The sequence below is a fragment of the Calliphora vicina genome, chromosome 1 (assembly GCF_958450345.1).
Source record: "Calliphora vicina chromosome 1, idCalVici1.1, whole genome shotgun sequence".
Taxonomy (NCBI): domain Eukaryota; kingdom Metazoa; phylum Arthropoda; class Insecta; order Diptera; family Calliphoridae; genus Calliphora; species Calliphora vicina.
In genome coordinates this window covers 4,964,905-4,983,102 of record NC_088780.1, presented here as the reverse complement: position 1 = coordinate 4,983,102, position 18,198 = coordinate 4,964,905, and the positions used below count along the sequence as shown (strand labels likewise).

The window sequence follows — 18,198 nt, the reverse complement described above, 5'->3', positions numbered from 1 at the left end:
AAATTATTGTTCAGATGTTAAAAAAAAATTACTGTGATATTTAAAAAAATATATATTTTCATTTTTTAATTTCTTATTTAAGGTATTTTTAAATTTTACATTTAAACTTAAAAAATAACTTCAGGTTGAGAGATCAGAAATTTAAAAGTATTCATTTAAAATGATTTGGCAGTAAAAAAAATAGCAGCAGCTTTCCAAATATTATTTTTTTCTTAAAAAAAGTTAATCAACTTTGTACTTTTTTAAATGTGTATTTAGTATGAAAGGAAAATAATGATTTAGTATTTTGTTGAGCTGCCTTTGTTCTTTAAAACAGCTTCACAGCGTCTTTTCATGGAGTCTACAAGTTTTTGGCATCTTTCATTTGGTATTTGCTTCCAGGATCCTTCCACGGTTCTCCAAAGCTCATTATTATTTTTTGGTTTTGCATCCGACACTGCTTTTTTAACATCACACCATAAATTCTCAATCGGATTGAGATCAGGCGACTGCGCAGGCCACTCCATAACTGTAACTCCGTTTTCTTCAAAGAAGCTTTTGGCGAGTCGGCTGGTGTGCTTTGGATCATTGTCCTGCTGGAAGATCCATCTGAGAGGCATTTCGTAATCGGCGTATGGAAGCATGATATTTTTAAGAATATCTACATATTGGGAGGCATTCATGATATTTTTTATCCAATATATCGGACCTACACCATAATATGAGAAACATGCCCACACCATTATGCTTGAGCCTCCATGTTTAACAGTTTTAACTGTAAATCGCGGGTCATATTCCTTGTTTGGAGGTCTTCTCACATATTGCCGAGATCCTCTTCCGCCATATAAAACAATTTTTGATTCGTCTGACCACAATATGTTGCGCCACTTTTCATTGGGCCATGTCACATGCAATTTTGCAAATTCTAATCTTTTTTTGACATGTGTTTTTTTTAAAAGTGGTACAGCTCTTGGGCTTCTTGCGTGCAAATTTTGTTGACGTAGTATCTTACGCACTGTTTCGACACTCAGGCTTGGGCATACGTTATCCTTAATCTCTATAGCTGACGCTAAAGGATCTTTGCAACTATAACGCTTTACACTTCTTTTCAAAGCAGGAGTTACTAACGGCTTTCTTCCACGTGTTTCGGTCTTTTCTTCAAATAATATGGCGTTCCGAATCATTTTGGCTGAGCAACCTAGAATATTTTGTATTTCTCTGTATTTTTTTCCTTCAGAAATCATTTTTTTTATAATGTTACGTTTTTCCTCCGTACAATGCTTTGCCCGCCCCACTGTAAAAAAAGTAACACTCAATATACTTTTTTATCAATAAATATCAATTTTTCTTACTTTTAGAAAAAAAATTTATTCCAAAAACTTTATTAAAATATGTTAATTTTGCACTTTTATAAAAAACTGCTATTATTTGGACTGCTTGTAAAACCGAACTAAAAAGAAAACGCAAAAATTTTAAAGAAAGAAAAAAGAATTTAAAAAATTTACAGTTATATTTTTGTTATTGCTTCTTTTAAGTAAAAAAACAAAAAGTAATGGAATTCCAAAAAGCAACACATAACGAGTTATAAAAAGTAATTTGTAAATATATGGTCTGCTGCTATTATTTATACCGCAACTGTATAATTTGAGTGTTTAAAACTATATTTCTATATAAAGTGCAAAAAAAAAGAAATTTCGGTTAATCGACACAAATTAATCGGTTTATTTGTTATTTGAAAATCGGCAATTTTAAATTATTCGAACAGTTAATCGACAAAAATTAATCGGTTAACCGATTAACGGTTAATCGATTGAATACCCTAGTATTGTCATCTATAAATACCTTAAAAAATTTGTTTTCAGAAGATTTGAACTTTATTCTTTATTTATCTTAATGACTTTCTACGTCAAACTTCCAACCCCAAATTTTCGATTTCAACATTTGCAAGTCATGTTGCTTCATCTGTTATTGTAACAATTTTCGAGAGTTATTTCCTGGTAAAAAAGACTTTCTGTTGGTACAACTGTCGCTGGGTGGACAATATTTGGCTGAGACTCGTTCCGAAGCGTAAATATATCGAGAATTTTTAAAAGTATGGTGTTCACAATACGGGATTATTATACCCTTCACCTTCATGAAATGGGTATATACATATAAGATTGTCATTCCGTTTGTAATTTCCACAATATAATTTGCCGACCCTATAAAGTATATATATTCTGGATCCTTATATATAGCGGAGTCGATTAAGCCAGTTGAAGTCAACTTTCCGAAGCCCCGAAAATAACTTACATACACGTTTCATACATCAATATCTCCGGAATTCTTCCTTGATATTCGAGAAAATCGGTCCACAAATGGCTTAGATATAAGGAAAATCCAGGACAACCTCGATTTTTTCGATTACTAAGTCGTTAATATAGACAATATGGATATCTAATGATAGATATTTCAAATTTGCAACGACGTATATAAAACCATAGTAAGTTAGACCTACAATGGGTGAAAATCGAAAAAAAATTTTTAACCCGAATTTATTTTTTAACAAAAATTTTTTTTCGCTTAATAAAAAAAAGTGAAAAAACACAAAAAAAAATTATTTAAATTTAAATTTAAAAAAAAAAAATTGTAAAAATTTTTTTTCCAAAAAATTAAAAAAACAACTTGAAACAAAAAAAATTAATTTTGTTTACCTAAAAATATTTAAAATTTTTATTTTGAAGTATAATTTGGTGAAGGGTATATAAGATTCGGCACATCCGAATATAGCTCTCTTACTTGTCTATATATATAAAAATGAAATGGTCCATGTATGTAATGTCATCACGTGAGAACGGCTGGAGCGATTTGGATGATTTTTTTTATATTCGATTCGAAATTTTCAGGAGATGGTTTGTAAAGAAAAAAAATTCAAAAATTCCGGGTAAAACTCGGAAATTCTTTTTTTTGTGAGTCCAGTCAACTGTAATAAAAAAGCTCCCTAAAGTATGCAGTACAAATTTAAATATTTTATTTGCAAATAAATAAGAACACAGGTGTGAGTGGGTTGGTAAAACTTGAAGAAATAGTTTTCAATAATTTTGCGAATGGAAAATCCAAGAAACTCTAGAAAATACTTAAAATAACGAATATCGATGGATAAAAATTCGGTTATATTGAAGATTTTTTAAAGAAAATAGAACATTAACATACACTGAATGAGTCTGCGTTAAATGGCATGAATGTTGAGACGAGTTGAATTTGATTTATTTTAGTTATAATTGGAGAGTACTTATTTAAAAGTTTGTTAAAGTTTATTTCCTCTTATTTTCACTTTTAATCTATTGATTTCGTTTAAAGTAGTTGTATTTAAATACCTTCTGAAATTGGTTGTACTTTTCGTTTACAATAAATATTGACTTTAACACACAACAAAAAACCACAAAATTTGTTTTCTTTACCTTCGTACTTAACAACATTTTTGTTACCTTAGAAAAGGAAGCTATACAAAGGAATTATTCTCGGGGAAGTAGAAAAGAAATAAACAACATCCATCTATCTATTCAAGCAGATTATAAGAAATACACATCCATAAGATGAGGTGTATTGCATCGTGGTATTCATAAGATTGTGGTTTTGAAATTGGCAAATTTATCTCGGATTAAGTTGGGATTATGGCAGCTGACATGACTTTGTTGAAATGCTATGATTAAGTTGTTCTTCTTTAAATAAAAACTCTACCACTCGCACAAAATAAATAAATAATTTTCTTAAGAATGTGTGGTTGAAATTGTCTATATAGTTAAATATAAACATTTTTTTTATATAAAAGTTAAATATCTATCTTTAGTATAAGGTTGAGGAACTGTTCTTTTTAAGCTTTAGAAAATTATTTGGAAATAAAATTAATAACCATACTGAATTTTCATGACAAGCATTATTATGGCCAAATTATACACCTTATAAACAGTATATTTTCTTTATTATATATTTTTTCTTTTCTTGATTGCCTTTTTATTCTTTACCCAGCATCAGCATTTCCAACGTCTTGTTGATGGAACTTTTTTGTATCTATGTTTTGTATAGTATTTTGCATGTGTACGTTGTATTTATTTTAAGCAATTTATTATGAATTATTTTTATGACACTTAACGTAACATTGAACAAGGATACGCAATTTAATGGCATCTGCAGTAAAAACGAAATTCAACAAAATTTGACTATTCATATTGCTGTTTTATTTTTTTTGTTGTGGATCAAAATATGTATAAAAAAAGAAATATTGTTTAATACAAATATTTGTAATAAAGAGCTCTATGATATTGGTTATTAAAACTAGGGAAGAATTTGAAAAAATATTGCGCAAATTACTGAGATATGAGCAAACAAATTGTCTCTTATGAAATGATTGGTGGATTTAACTACTTCAATCCAAGGCGAATTTATTTATAGGTTATTTTGACGTGCAGAGCGAGATAAAAAATACAATTTTCAATAGGCAACGAGTGTGATATATATTTGTCCCTCTTTCCAAACCACAATCATTTTGAAATTTTCTTCTGTTTTTTGTTTATTGACATATTTATAGAACCAGATGATGAGCTTTGAGCTCTATGCACTTTGTCCAAAATTTCTTCAATTTTTTATCCTTTCTAAAAAAAAAAGATTGGTGAGGTCATAATAATAGATCAAGAGATGATTTCAACGCTGGAGTCAAATCTCTTTCCGCCGAGACATTTCTTCAGGTTTGGAAACTGCGGGGCTAAATCCAGAGAATAGGGCGGAAGAGGGAGCCTAATTCATGGATTTTTGACATGGAAATTTTCAATCTCCGATCGGCCAATACCACATCTTTTTTCAATTGTTTCGGGTGTAGAGACCTCAACTGGATTCCTGAACGTTCGGCATCTTCCTTGTACGGCACAACGAAATTCAGTAAATCACTTTTTTATCATTGAATTGATGGTGCAGAGTTTCCATAGTATTTATTAATCTTAGCCTTGGATTGAATGATGTTTTTTTTCCTCAAAAAATAATGCTTAATGAGCAGACGAAATTCACTTTTTCCCATTTCTTCTCAAGTCACTAGGTCACCTGCTATCCATGGCTGTCAAACACAAACTAAATGACTCAGCTTATTCAAATTTTTGACGGGAGTCAACTGACACATGCCTGCTGAACGGAGCAGTATTGCCCTTTCCGTTAAGAGAAGGGAAATTTAAAAAATCGCGGACTTATTGACCCACACTCGTATTTAAATTAACAAGCAAATGTAAACAAACATTGATAGCTAGAAGTGAGAAAACATATAGAGTAAACAAGTAAGAGAGCTATATGCCGTTTGTGCCGAATCTTATATACCCTTCACCAAATTATACTTCAAAATAAAAATTTTAAATATTTTTAAGTAAACAATTTTTTTTCGAATTGTTATTTTAATTTTTTTTTTTTTTTTAATTTAAAATTTTTTTTTTTAAATTTTAAATGTTTTTTTTTTTGTGAAAAAAATAATTCGGCTTAAAAACTATTTTATCCGATTTTGACCCATTGTAGGTCCAACTTATTACTTACTATACGTCGTTAAAATATCTATCATTAGATATCCATATTGTCTATATTAATGACTTAGTAATCCAGATATAGGTCAAAAATAGGTAAAAAATCGAGTTTGTGGACCAATTTTGCTGATTTTAAATAGGAAACTTCTCGAAAGCATGTCTGGGGTCTTCAGAAAATTGATTTCCACAGACAGACGGACATGGCTTAATCGACTCCTCTATCTATAAGGATCCAGAATTATTATAAATTACAAACGGAATGACAAACTTATATAAACCATTCTCACGAAGGTGAAGGGTATAAGGGCTTTTTAACGTAACCTGTAATGAATTCGCCTTGTTGCAGTCCGCCTGTTTCAAACACGATCAGGTGCAAAATACTAAACCGAAATGAATGTGATTCACTTTGAATGTTTAACGTTATCTTAAGTGAAACTCCGCAAAATCGGTTTATTATAAAAAAGTTATAGAACAAAATTAGGGACAACCTCAAAAACATTCGATATTCAGAAGTACTCAAATTGTTCCATATAAGCATCTGTTGTTATTGTATTAATCTTTTTATACCCTTCAGCATGAGTGGCAATGGCTGGCGCGGATTCAGGGAGTGAAAATAAGGAAATTCCAAAATTTAATTATAAAAAAGGAATTAGGGGAGAAATCTAAAATAATTTCTTAATGATGGTTGGCCGGGATCCACGTCTGGACAAGAGTATATATAAGTTTGTAATTTATTCCGGTTCGGTTACCATTCAAAATCAAGAAAATCGGCTCAAAAATGGCTGCGATGTAAGCAAAAAACCTCGACTACCTCGATTTTCTATCTATATCTGGATAATATGGATATCTAATGATAGATATTTCAAAGACCTATCCAACAACGTATATAACGTCATAGTAATTCGGACCTACGAGTACTATTTGAATATTATTTTAATATCGGTTCGACACCACAAATAATAGGTCTGTTCATTTACTTTCCCAGTAAATACTTGCAACGAGAGAATAAAATCAAATTTTACAAGATTACTCTCTTAAAATCTCAAAAATAGTAAAAAGTAAATGAACGCTTTTCCAGTAACAATTGATTTATACACACAATTTTCATATTTTATTTCTTTTAAAATGTATAAATACTCACATTTTCTTCAATTTTATTGAAAATTCTTTTTTTTATATTTTTTCACCACAAAAATAAAATTGAAAATAAATAACACAAAACATATGAAATATAAGCTGCTAACTATTACGAGTTCAAAATAGAACTTGTAATAGTTTGCAACGAGAGAAAACTCTTTAAAATTTATACGCTCTTGAATTTTTCTCTACTTGCAAGTATTTTGAGTTAATGAACGCTTTTCCAGTAACAATTGTTACTAACTAGTAACAACTTTTAGTTATTGAACATAGCTAATATCACACCAACATAAATATTTGTTTAACATTCCAACAATATTTTAATGACTCGCATTCAGGTTGCACTAAGGTGAAATCAACAACACAGCTGATTTTTATTTATCTATTTTGAAAGTGCTTGTGTTTTGTCAAACTAAATTTATTTTGAAAAAATAATAAATTTTATTTTCAAAGAAAAAAAAATTTAAATCAAAAAAAATGAATGAAAATGTGAATAAAAAGATTTCATATAATGAAATTTGGATAAAGCACTACTAACCCGTTGTTCTTTTTTAAAAATAATTAAAATTTAACGGCCGTTTTTTAGTTAATATGCAAAAATAAAATTTGTTTATTTTTTATTTGACAAATTCAATTTTGACAAAACCTATGCTCTTGTCAACAAGAAATATTGTGTTTGTTGTCGAAACGCTCTCACCTTACTTATTACATCATGCTCGCATTTGTACATATTTGAAATTAGTTTTTTTTTTATAAAATCATTTGCAATCATTTGTCACTACCTCTTCTTTAAATGACTTCTTTTTAGAATCTCCTGAAATTGTTTACAAATATCCAAAGTCAGACCAGTATTGCTTAAATTCATACTCTTTAAAGTCTTATTAAAGCCAATAACTTTGAATAAATGTTTTCCAAATTCCTGTAAAGTATAATAACTCATATCATTTTTCATTAACAATTAAGAAACTCTTAGAAATATTTACCTGGCCCAAGTAATTGTTAGATACATCTATGGACCATAGAGTTTTATTTTGTACTATTAGCTGCATGAATAGTTTGGTAATTGTTGCGTCTAGAGAACAGCCGGCCAGGTCTAACTGTGTTATGGGTAAATAATCCAATACGGTAAAAATTGAAGCAGCTCCCTCACTGCCAATGGGATTCAAACGTAGTATCAATTTTTCTAGCGTTAAGCTTTTAAGGACTTTGCTAAGAAAGTAGGCACCTTCGGAGGCTGGAAGTTAAAATTTACATTTTAAATTATCTATTAATAAAGATGAATGAACTGGAATTAGAGTTGGAGAATAACATCTAGTTACTTACTTATTTTATTGTTGGTTAAATCTAAATATTTCAAAGTGCCAAACGATTCCTTGTTGCAGGAGCTTAAAAACTGACGTATGCCTTCATCACCCAAACTACAGTGTTCTAAGGACAGGGAGGCCAGGTAATGACAACCCTTGTCTAAACTATAAGCAAATAATCCCAACTGATAGGGTTCCAATTTACAATTGTGTAAACTAAAAGAAAACAAAAAGAAGAACACAACATTTATCAACATGTGGAAAGAAAAGAAATAACACTTGTTCTTACCAAAAATTTACCAATTCATGAGACTGCTGTAGTCCTCGGGCAAGCAGTGAAGCATCACGACGCGATAACATATTACAGCCCAGATAGAAGTGCGTGCCTATAGTCTTGGTACAATATGTCAAACGTAATGTATGCAATTCCGGTAGATTTCTCAAAATGAAATCAAGTGGAATGTGATCTGAAACAAAACAATAAGAAACATACGTTTTATATTTACTATTTTATACAAAAAAAAAAATAAAGACAGAAAGAAGTGACAGAACATCTTTTGCCAGCAGACCTTTATTTCTTACCATTGTGCCCTTCCATGCTGGGCTGTAGGTAGTTTATCTCCAATTGATTTATATACGTTGCACAAATGTCCAATGTCGCCTGAACACTCTCCTGTTCGTAGTCAGTTGTTGTTACATTTTCAATAAACTCTTGCAGATGTCGTTCCATGTAAATGTTAATCCAAGGTTTTGTTTTTCTTTTTTCTTGCCTCACGCAGAATTGTTGTAGCGGCTCTGGGGTTGGGGAAGTTTTGGTGGATGTTGTCATCGTCATCGTTGGTTTGGGTGGTTGGCTTTGATATGTGTATAGCATGTAATAGAGAGTCTTCCAACGGTGTTGATAGCTTTTACGCCAAAAGAAATCATCTTGTATGTATGAGCTTAAAATCTTTAGAGGAAGATTTACATTCAAGTTTGCTAAAATATAGTTACGGTCCTCTTGACGTTCTATTTCTTTAAAGATGGGATTGTCTGTGGCACAAAAGCGAAAGTGTTGAGTTTATTGTATGAGTTTAAAATATGTAGCTTTTGTATTTACCACTCCAATTCTCTAGCAGTGCATCCAATACTAAATGTCTTAGGGTTTTTATTTGATTTGTTTTAATTTCTATGCCTTCTGGATGATTTAAAGCTTTGCCATGAATGATGGGTAGTTTACATTTGTTGAGCTCAAAATAGGCTTTGAAGGTGTTGAAATTTACCGTCGAGGGAAATTCTACATAGGTAAAGTCCATGCTTTAACAATCTACTTATATCAGTATTTAAAATGGTTTATATTGCTTTATTAATGACTAGGAAGTATTCAAAACGAATGTATAACTTTTCCTGGGAAGTATTTATTGTAATTGTTTATTAAACAAGTAGTTGTATCGTCAAGGTTACAGTAGCAAAAAAGGGGGTGGTTAAAATCATAAAAAATTATATGAGAAACATAAGATTATTATTGCATTACTTTAGCTGGATCTGCGTCTATCTGCAGGCTTTCAAATATATTGTAATTTTGTTTTAATACCCAATTAGATTTAAACATCACACCTCCAAATACAAGAGTCCATTGGTTAAATGCTCTGAACATAAAATTGAACTTCAGATAGCCCGACATGCGAACTATAAAACTCTTTGTCTCCAGCATTATCAATATGCTCAATAGACCAAGAGATTTCTCCTCATATCCAACCTATCTAGTCAAAGCAGGCTATCAAGACCCCGCCTAATAAGCGATTGCAAGCAGTGTCAATGTAATCGTTCTGCTGTTTCCTAGGTCTTTAGTAGTCAGAAGGTTTTCATATTGGTGTCTTAATAAAATGTAAACAGAGCTGTAAATGAATCATTCTTTTCGGATTTTAATTCGTTACGAATTAGCTAAATTTTGAATTAATTCTTTTCACAATAAAAAGTAATTGAATTCAATTGGAATCAATTCAAACGAATTAGGCAGACTTGAATTTCAATTCAGTTCCAATTCAAATGAATTTGAAAAAGGAGTTGCAATTCGTTTCCAATTCAAATGAATTTGTTAAAGTGAATTGCAATTAGAATTTTTCGTTTTAATTTTTCTAAAGAAGCAAAATACGGAAATAATTCCACTTTCGATTGGAATGGAATTGTGTGACATGGGGTTTTATAAATACTAAAATAATTCCATTTTCGACCGGAATAGAATTCTGTGACAGCCGTGAAAATTCAGTTTTAGGAATATTTTGAATAATGAATTTGTTATTGGTCTTTTTTGTTGTATGAATATTCTGCATTTGTTTTGGAGCTTTAAGCATCTTATAGAAAAAGTCAAGTTAAAAAACATCACATAAAACTAAAGAAAATAATTTGCAGGATTTCGTTATTGAAAATTTTGCGAAATTCCAGTGAAAAACTCTAATTGCAATTCATTTCCAATCCGTTTGAATTGGAATTAGAACAATGAATTGCAATTCAAATGAATGAAATCAAGCAATAAAATTCAAGAAGTTTCTTTTAAGTTTCTTTTAGCAAATAAACAAAATATTCTCATTTAGATAGGATTTTCCAGATACCTAATAATTCAATTCCTATTCGGCCGATACCTGGCAATTCCAATATATCATGGGAATTGCTAATTATTTTTTCTAATTTATTTGAATTAATTAAAAATCAATTCAAATGAATTGGAAATGAATTGCAATTCACTTTGACAAATTCATTTGAGTTGCAATTCTCTTCATTTTAATTGACTCAAATTTCATTTAATTAATTTTTTTGTATGAAAAGAATTAATTAAAAATTTGCTAATTCAGTGGATGAATAATTCGCAAATTAATTCAAAAATTATTGATTAATTTACAGCTCTGAATGTAACCAACTTGGAATTAAATTATAAGCTATTGGTTTTGCTTCCCTGAGAAGTTTTGTCCAAATTTTTGTTTATATAGACTTTTTAATTTAATTAATTGACAATTATTATATTGAAAAATGTTATTAATTCGAAAAGAAAATATATATTTTTTTTCGATTAATCGAATAATTTTTATTAGAATCAACCCTACACGCAGAGAAAAAATATAATTGGGCATGATTACTGTAACCATTTCAATATTGTTACAAGATTTTTAACAATATTATAGTCACAGTAACCATTTACATGATTGTGGTAACCATAATATGGTTAATTTACGATTCACATGATTGTATCAACCATATATATGGTTACAGTAAACAAATATATGTTTGTGACAACCATTTATATGATGAATAATTTGATCATAATATGTTGTTCTCAGATTATGATACCCATAAGCCGAGAGCAACATAATATGGTAAGTCATTTATCATATAAATGGTTGTCACAAACATATATTTTTGGGAATTATTGACAACGTGCATTCCCAAGTCAATGTACACTTCAACGTTGAAACACGCTACATCTATTTTATTTGTATCGTTTATTATTTTTAAATTATAAACCTTGAAAAAAACTGATTTTGTGTTCTTAAATCCATATTTTTTTTGGGGATTTTGGAAATTTTAAAATTTTTTTTGGGAATTTAAAAAAGTTGTTATTTTATAAATTTTTGGTAAATGTTAACAAAATAACATAGAAATTAAAAATAAATTCTTCCATTTCATTACAATTTTAGTAAAAATTTTCTGGGATTTTAAAACAAAATTTGGGAATTCCTTATTTTGATAATCTTTAATAACTGCAGTAACAACATTCTAATTCTCAATAATAGTAAGTTAAATATGCAGATGATATTTATTACAATTTAAGGTGCTGTAGTTTTCTGGGATTTTAGATTTTTTTTTAAAATATTTTTGGGAATTATGAAAAACCTATAAGTTTAGCATAATTACCCCCATTTTCTCAATCTCTGATTATTTTTTATAGTGACGATAAACTGACAGTTCTCATACAAACAAATGTTAATTGGAGGTTTATCGTTACGAAAAACGATAATCAGATATTGAGAAAATGGGGGTTAGTGTTTTAAATCCATTAAAAAAACATAATTTTGAATAAAAATATCAACAAAAAAATTATTGTGTGTTTCCGCCCGGGATCGAACCGGGGGCCTTCCGCGTGTTAGGCGGATGTGATAACCACTACACCACGGAAACTGTGAATACCGTTATGTCAATACATGCAAACATTTTACAGTCAGAAAACTAATTTTTGAATTACCCTAAAAACTAAAAAATAAAACTTACGCATTCTTTTACAAAGAAATTGAAATGTGACCTAAAATTTACACAATGCCTATGGAATTTTAATTAGAAATTAAATCATACACAAACATATTAAGGTCATAACAGTGATTGTCAATATTGTGAATTACATAAATGTATTAGAAATATATTATAAACACATTAACTAGAAATATCACTATTTGTTTAGTTTCAACAACAGGGGATGTAGCTCAGATGGTAGAGCGCTCGCTTAGCATGTGAGAGGTACGGGGATCGATGCCCCGCATCTCCAGATTTACTTTTTAATTTCTCAGATTTATTAATATTGATTATTAATTCTTTTTTAAGTGTTTTTTCTTCTATTAATTTAATTAATAAGTTTTACCCTTTGGTTTATTGCTATTTTGCTTTTAAAATCTTTTGGCGTCAAATATACCAGAAATTAATAACTTTGTCAGCGAAAATATTATTGTAACTAGACGACAGACAGCATTTACCAATTATCCCTTAATATTATTGACCCATTTCAAATTTTAGACAGGACATAAATAATAAAAATAATTAAATAAAACGCCAACACAGAGACAGACAGACAATTAACTGGAATTTCTTACAATTAATTTCGATAAAATGTTGATTCAACAAAAATTTTGCAATTACAAATTAAAGGCAATATCTTTTTTAGTTTCTGTATTTCTCTCAATACTAAATTAAGCCATTTAATCCATCGTACGAGTATTAATCATACACAAATACTTCTTGCAATTATTTAAATAAATTGAAATGTTTTCAAAAAATATAAACAAAACAAACCAACAAAAAAAAGACGTAAGCGAAAATGCAAAAGTTTCAAGTTGTGGCAACCATCTTGTTTAACGGTATTATAAATCAAAAATTTATTCGTTAAACCATAAAAGATTTATGTGGTGCTAAATATAAAACTTTTATCATCATATCACTTGGAGTTTTTTTTGTCGGTAGAGAAGACATTGTGTTATGTTTTTTCAAGTGTTTTTTTGGCGGTAGTTTTAAATTTTTTTTAAATACCGACAGACATACCCTAAACATTTACATTACTAAACAACAAAACAGTAATAAATGAATAACATTTTAAAGGAATTGATTCATAATTAAATAGAAAAGACTTATCGATTAAGAAATCTCTCGACTTTCTCAGAGATAAAACGAGTTCAGAACGCAAGGCTGCGTTCTCTACTCTATTCCTTATATCCGATTTAAAATGAAATAAAACTCGCATTTATGGGCCGGTGCTTTTGAAGTTCTGTTCTAGTTCTGTTCTAGTTCTGTTCTAGTTCTGTTCTAGTTCTGTTCTAGTTCTGTTCTAGTTCTGTTCTAGTTCTGTTCTAGTTCTGTTCTAGTTCTGTTCTAGTTCTGTTCTAGTTCTGTTCTAGTTCTGTTCTAGTTCTGTTCTAGTTCTGTTCTAGTTCTGTTCTAGTTCTGTTCTAGTTCTGTTCTAGTTCTGTTCTAGTTCTGTTCTAGTTCTGTTCTAGTTCTGTTCTAGTTCTGTTCTAGTTCTGTTCTAGTTCTGTTCTAGTTCTGTTCTAGTTCTGTTCTAGTTCTGTTCTAGTTCTGTTCTAGTTCTGTTCTAGTTCTGTTCTAGTTCTGTTCTAGTTCTGTTCTAGTTCTGTTCTTGTTCTGTTCTAGTTCTGTTCTAGTTCTGTTCTAGTTCTGTTCTAGTTCTGTTCTAGTTCTGTTCTAGTTCTGTTCTAGTTCTGTTCTAGTTCTGTTCTAGTTCTGTTCTAGTTCTGTTCTAGTTCTGTTCTAGTTCTGTTCTAGTTCTGTTCTAGTTCTGTTCTAGTTCTGTTCTAGTTCTGTTCTAGTTCTGTTCTAGTTCTGTTCTAGTTCTGTTCTAGTTCTGTTCTAGTTCTGTTCTAGTTCTGTTCTAGTTCTGTTCTAGTTCTGTTCTAGTTCTGTTCTAGTTCTGTTCTAGTTCTGTTCTAGTTCTGTTCTAGTTCTGTTCTAGTTCTGTTCTAGTTCTGTTCTAGTTCTGTTCTAGTTCTGTTCTAGTTCTGTTCTAGTTCTGTTCTAGTTCTGTTCTAGTTCTGTTCTAGTTCTGTTCTAGTTCTGTTCTAGTTCTGTTCTAGTTCTTTTCTGTTCTGTTCTAGTTCTGTTCTAGTTCTGTTCTAGTTCTGTTCTAGTGATTCTTTAAAACATCTGCAAATGAATGCATATTTTATTTATTTTTTGAGAAGCAACAACAATTTTAAAAAACCTTTTAAGCATATGAAGAAAAACTTGTATCTCTCCCACATAAAAATTAAATCCCACTTAACACAAATACCAACCAATCGCTGCCATGTACTAAATCTAACCACCCACCCAGCCAAGTTAGTTACTAATATAATTTTTTTTTTGAATGTTGTTTTCAAAAAGCAACATTCAAATGTGTATTTTGCACCCAACAGAAAATAATAATACTCCAAGTCCTAAATAAACATTAAAAAAAGTAAAAAACGATGTATGCAGACAGAAAAACAATTTGATTTTAATTGAAAAATAGCATAAATATGCGAAATATGCTCAAATAAATAAAAAAGGGAAGACAAAAGTAATGAAAACAAAATTTAAATTGTTCTTGTTTTAAATTCCAAATAATTATTTTTTGTATGAATTTAACGTTTAAATATTTTTTATTAATTGTTTAAAATTCTTCAGCAATATGTCAACAAAATGTTAACAATTAAAAATGATGAAAAAAGTTTTATTATTTTAAATATAAAATGGGACCTCGAAAATGAAAAAAAAAACTTTAAAATCCCTACAGCGATTTCATTATCTTTTCTCGTTACCTTCGTCTAAATAAACTTTAAATTTTACACTCAAAACGAGATGTGCATTATATGCGAGTGTTGCTATTTTTACTTTTGACTTTGACCTTAATTAATTCGAAGAATTTTACTAACATTTCAACTGCAAGTGTGGAGATGTATAAAAGAAATTGGAAAAAATCAAGAATAACATTAGCTCAAGTATCCTTTTTTCCATCTTTATCCTTTTTAGTTGCTGCTTTTTTGTTTTTATTTAATTTTTTTTCCTTGTTTTAATGGCAAAAGCATTTGATTGTAGAGATGAAGAAAAAAAAAGAAAGAAAAACGAGAAAAGCTGCTTCGGTAAGCACTTGCTAAACAAAAGTTTTTTAGTGCTTATTTTTGCCTCCCACTCTGCTGATTTTCTCTTGCTCCTTCCTTCCTTCCTTCTTTTGCACTTTTAGTTTTGTTTTTGTTAGCAACACACTTTGTTGTTATTGTTGTTTTTCTAATGTTATTCCACGGTGTAGTGTTTTCCTAAACTTTTGCTTGAGTGCTGGCTGCCAGCAGGAAGAGCAAAAGTATACAAATACAAGTCTGTTCTGTCTTTTCAGCATTTGTGAAAATCTATATAAATTTGTGTTGTTTATTGTTGCCTTTTGTTGTTTTTCTTTGCTAATGGTTTTAAGAGGGTTAAACGCAATCGCCAAAAATCTAATTACATTAATATAAATTTGTTTTGATGACCAAAACAAAATTAAAATAGAAAGAATAAAATAAAATCAAGAAATTTACTCTGGCTCATTGTGCCATTTAAAAGGTCAAAGATTAAGTGGAAAGTGTTAAAAATAATTGAAGTAAATTTAGGTTTTTATAAATAGAAAATTATTATTTAAATTGTTATTTTATTTTTAATGACTATGAAATAAATTAGATTTGCTTTTAAACTAACGGTTAACAACTGTTTCCGTGGTGTAGTGGTTATCACATCCGCCTAACACGCGGAAGGCCCCCGGTTCGATCCCGGGCGGAAACACACAACAATTTTTTTTTTCTTATTTTCTAAACTATAAAATTATGCGGAAATAAAATATTTTGAATAGTTATGAAAAATAATACTTTATAACTTCTTGTTTTTATCACAAATTATGACAACATACTGGATATCTGACAAGTCCTGGACGAGAGTTATTATAATTTCAACATTTTTCATTCGCGACCCCACAGATTATATATATTCTGGATCGTTATAGATAGCGAAGTCGATATAGTCATGTCGCTATAGATCCGGTTCGGTTGCTATTTAAAATCGATAAAATCGGCCATCAAATGGCTGAGATATAAGATAGAACCAGGACAACTTTATTTTTTGATATACATATGTATATCTTGATTACTATGTCATTAATATAGTCAATATGGATATCTAATGATATACTATGTATATATTTCAAAGACCTTTGCAACGACGTATAGTAAGACGGACCTACAATGGGTCAAAATCGGGAAAAATATTATTTAACCCGAATTTATTTTCACCAAAAATTTTTTTTGTCATAATATATAAAAAAAATTAAAATTTAAAATTAAAAACAATTTTTTTAAAAGAATGTTTGCCATTTTTTTACTGATAAATTTAAAAATAAGAAAATTTAAATTTTTTTTTAAATTTTTTAAATATTTAAAATTTTTATTATAAAGTATAATTTGGTGAAGGGTATAAAAGATTAGAAAGATTGTTTTTATTAATTAGATGTATGTATGTATGATAATTCAAATTTCAACTGTAGTTAATTGGCTTACTTAAGGGTTACAAGTTCAAGTTTTCCATTTCAAGTTTTGAAAATTTGAATCGTACTTTTTGTGAATTGTAAACCATTTTTATGAATTAAAGTCTAATAAAAACTTGAAAGCAAAACATGAACGTGTTATTGAAATACCCTTTCTCACATAATTTATATAAAACTTTTTAAAAATCACCCGATAGATATAGTTTCCGTGGTGTAGTGGTTATCACATCCGCCTAACACGCGGAAGGCCCCCGGTTCGATCCCGGGCGGAAACACACAACAATTTTTTTTTAAATCCTATTAAAAAAACGTATTAACAAGTATGACGAATCTTGTATACTTTTAGTTAAAAAAAATATTTTTTTTTTTAAACTCTCAAAATTTTTTCAAATTTTATTTTTTAAAAAAAATTTTTTTGGGGGAAAAAAATTCGGGTTAAAATTATATTTTTCTCGATTTTAACCCATTGTAGGTTCAACTTACAATGGCGTCGTTGCAAAGGACTTTGAAATATCATCATTAGATATCTATATTGACTTAGTAATCCAGATATAGATCAATAATATGTCAAAAATCGAGGTTATCCTGATTTTTTCTTTATATCTCAGCCATTTGTTAGCCGATTTTCTCGATTTTAAGTAGTAATCGACCGGGTGTATAGCGGATATATTGATGTATGAATCGTGTATTAAAGTAATTTGTTGACTACGAAAAGTTGATTTCAACATACAGACGGACTGACGGACATGGCTATATCGACTCCGCTATCTATAACGATCTATAATTTATATGCTTTGTGGGGTCTCAAATGAAAAATGTAGAAATTACAAACGGAATGACAAACTTATATTATACCCTTATCACTCATGGTGAAGGGTATAAAAAGTATTAAATATAGAGGCTCTAGAGTAGGGTGATCGATTCTTCGACATTTTTTAGAAACCGGTTTTCGGTATCTTCGAAAAATTGCAATTTAATATAAACCGGTTTCGGTTTCGATTTTTTAATAATAACCGGTTAACCGGTTTTTTGGCAAAATATTAAAACGCCTAGAAATAAGAAGAAAATAAGTTTTATTTTATATCAAAGATCTTATACTTATGATAAAGAATATACAACCGGCCGATCACCCTACTCTAGAGCCAAATAGACTAAAATCTGTGATCACCTTTATTTCGTAATAAAAGTTGATTTTCTCGGAAACTAGAGGTCCTAGAGGCAAAAATACAAAAATCTGTGATCACTTTTATTTTCCAATAAATTTGGAGAAAACTTAAAAGGCCAATTGATTTGTGGGTGAAATCCTAAAAGTCCAATTTTAATGGTAACTAGAGGACGAAAATCTGATTCTGGAGTGAAAATATAAAATATTCACCCCTATCGCGAATCAAAATTTCACATGAAGTATGTTCCCATTTCCCATTTTTCGTTCATAAACTTTGTTCACGTGAAAAAATTCCCC

General features: G+C 29.7%; 1 protein-coding gene and 4 non-coding genes across 5 annotated transcripts; 3 read left to right on the top strand and 2 right to left on the bottom strand.

The window, feature by feature from the left end:
- Positions 1-7,431: 7,431 nt before the first annotated feature.
- On the bottom strand, positions 7,432-9,252 carry LOC135949065 (uncharacterized). The gene is made up of 6 exons (XM_065498523.1): positions 9,057-9,252; positions 8,540-8,989; positions 8,247-8,424; positions 7,977-8,173; positions 7,637-7,887; positions 7,432-7,572 (listed from the first exon to the last, which is right to left on the bottom strand). Exons 1-6 carry the CDS (start codon positions 9,250-9,252, stop codon positions 7,432-7,434), a joined length of 1,413 nt encoding a protein of 470 aa, XP_065354595.1.
- A 2,784-nt stretch (positions 9,253-12,036) lies between these two features.
- Positions 12,037-12,109, bottom strand: TRNAV-AAC (transfer RNA valine (anticodon AAC)). Its single transcript has one exon. It is a non-coding gene; the product is annotated as a tRNA-Val (tRNA).
- A 288-nt stretch (positions 12,110-12,397) lies between these two features.
- TRNAA-AGC (transfer RNA alanine (anticodon AGC)) lies at positions 12,398-12,470 on the top strand. Its single transcript has one exon. It is a non-coding gene; the product is annotated as a tRNA-Ala (tRNA).
- A 3,439-nt stretch (positions 12,471-15,909) lies between these two features.
- On the top strand, positions 15,910-15,982 carry TRNAV-AAC (transfer RNA valine (anticodon AAC)). The gene has a single exon. It is a non-coding gene; the product is annotated as a tRNA-Val (tRNA).
- Positions 15,983-16,938: 956 nt separating this feature from the next.
- Positions 16,939-17,011, top strand: TRNAV-AAC (transfer RNA valine (anticodon AAC)). The gene has a single exon. It is a non-coding gene; the product is annotated as a tRNA-Val (tRNA).
- Positions 17,012-18,198: the final 1,187 nt, after the last annotated feature.

Excerpts from the sequence above, each read along its gene's own strand:
- LOC135949065 (XM_065498523.1), bottom strand. The coding sequence starts at position 9,252 with ATGGACTTTACCTATGTAGAATTTCCCTCGACGGTAAATTTCAACACC. Across the intron at positions 7,888-7,976 it reads TTTAACCAACAATAAAATAA|CCTCCGAAGGTGCCTACTTT; the intron begins GTAAGTAACTAG and ends TTTAACTTCCAG. Across the intron at positions 7,573-7,636 it reads CTAACAATTACTTGGGCCAG|GAATTTGGAAAACATTTATT; the intron begins GTAAATATTTCT and ends TATACTTTACAG.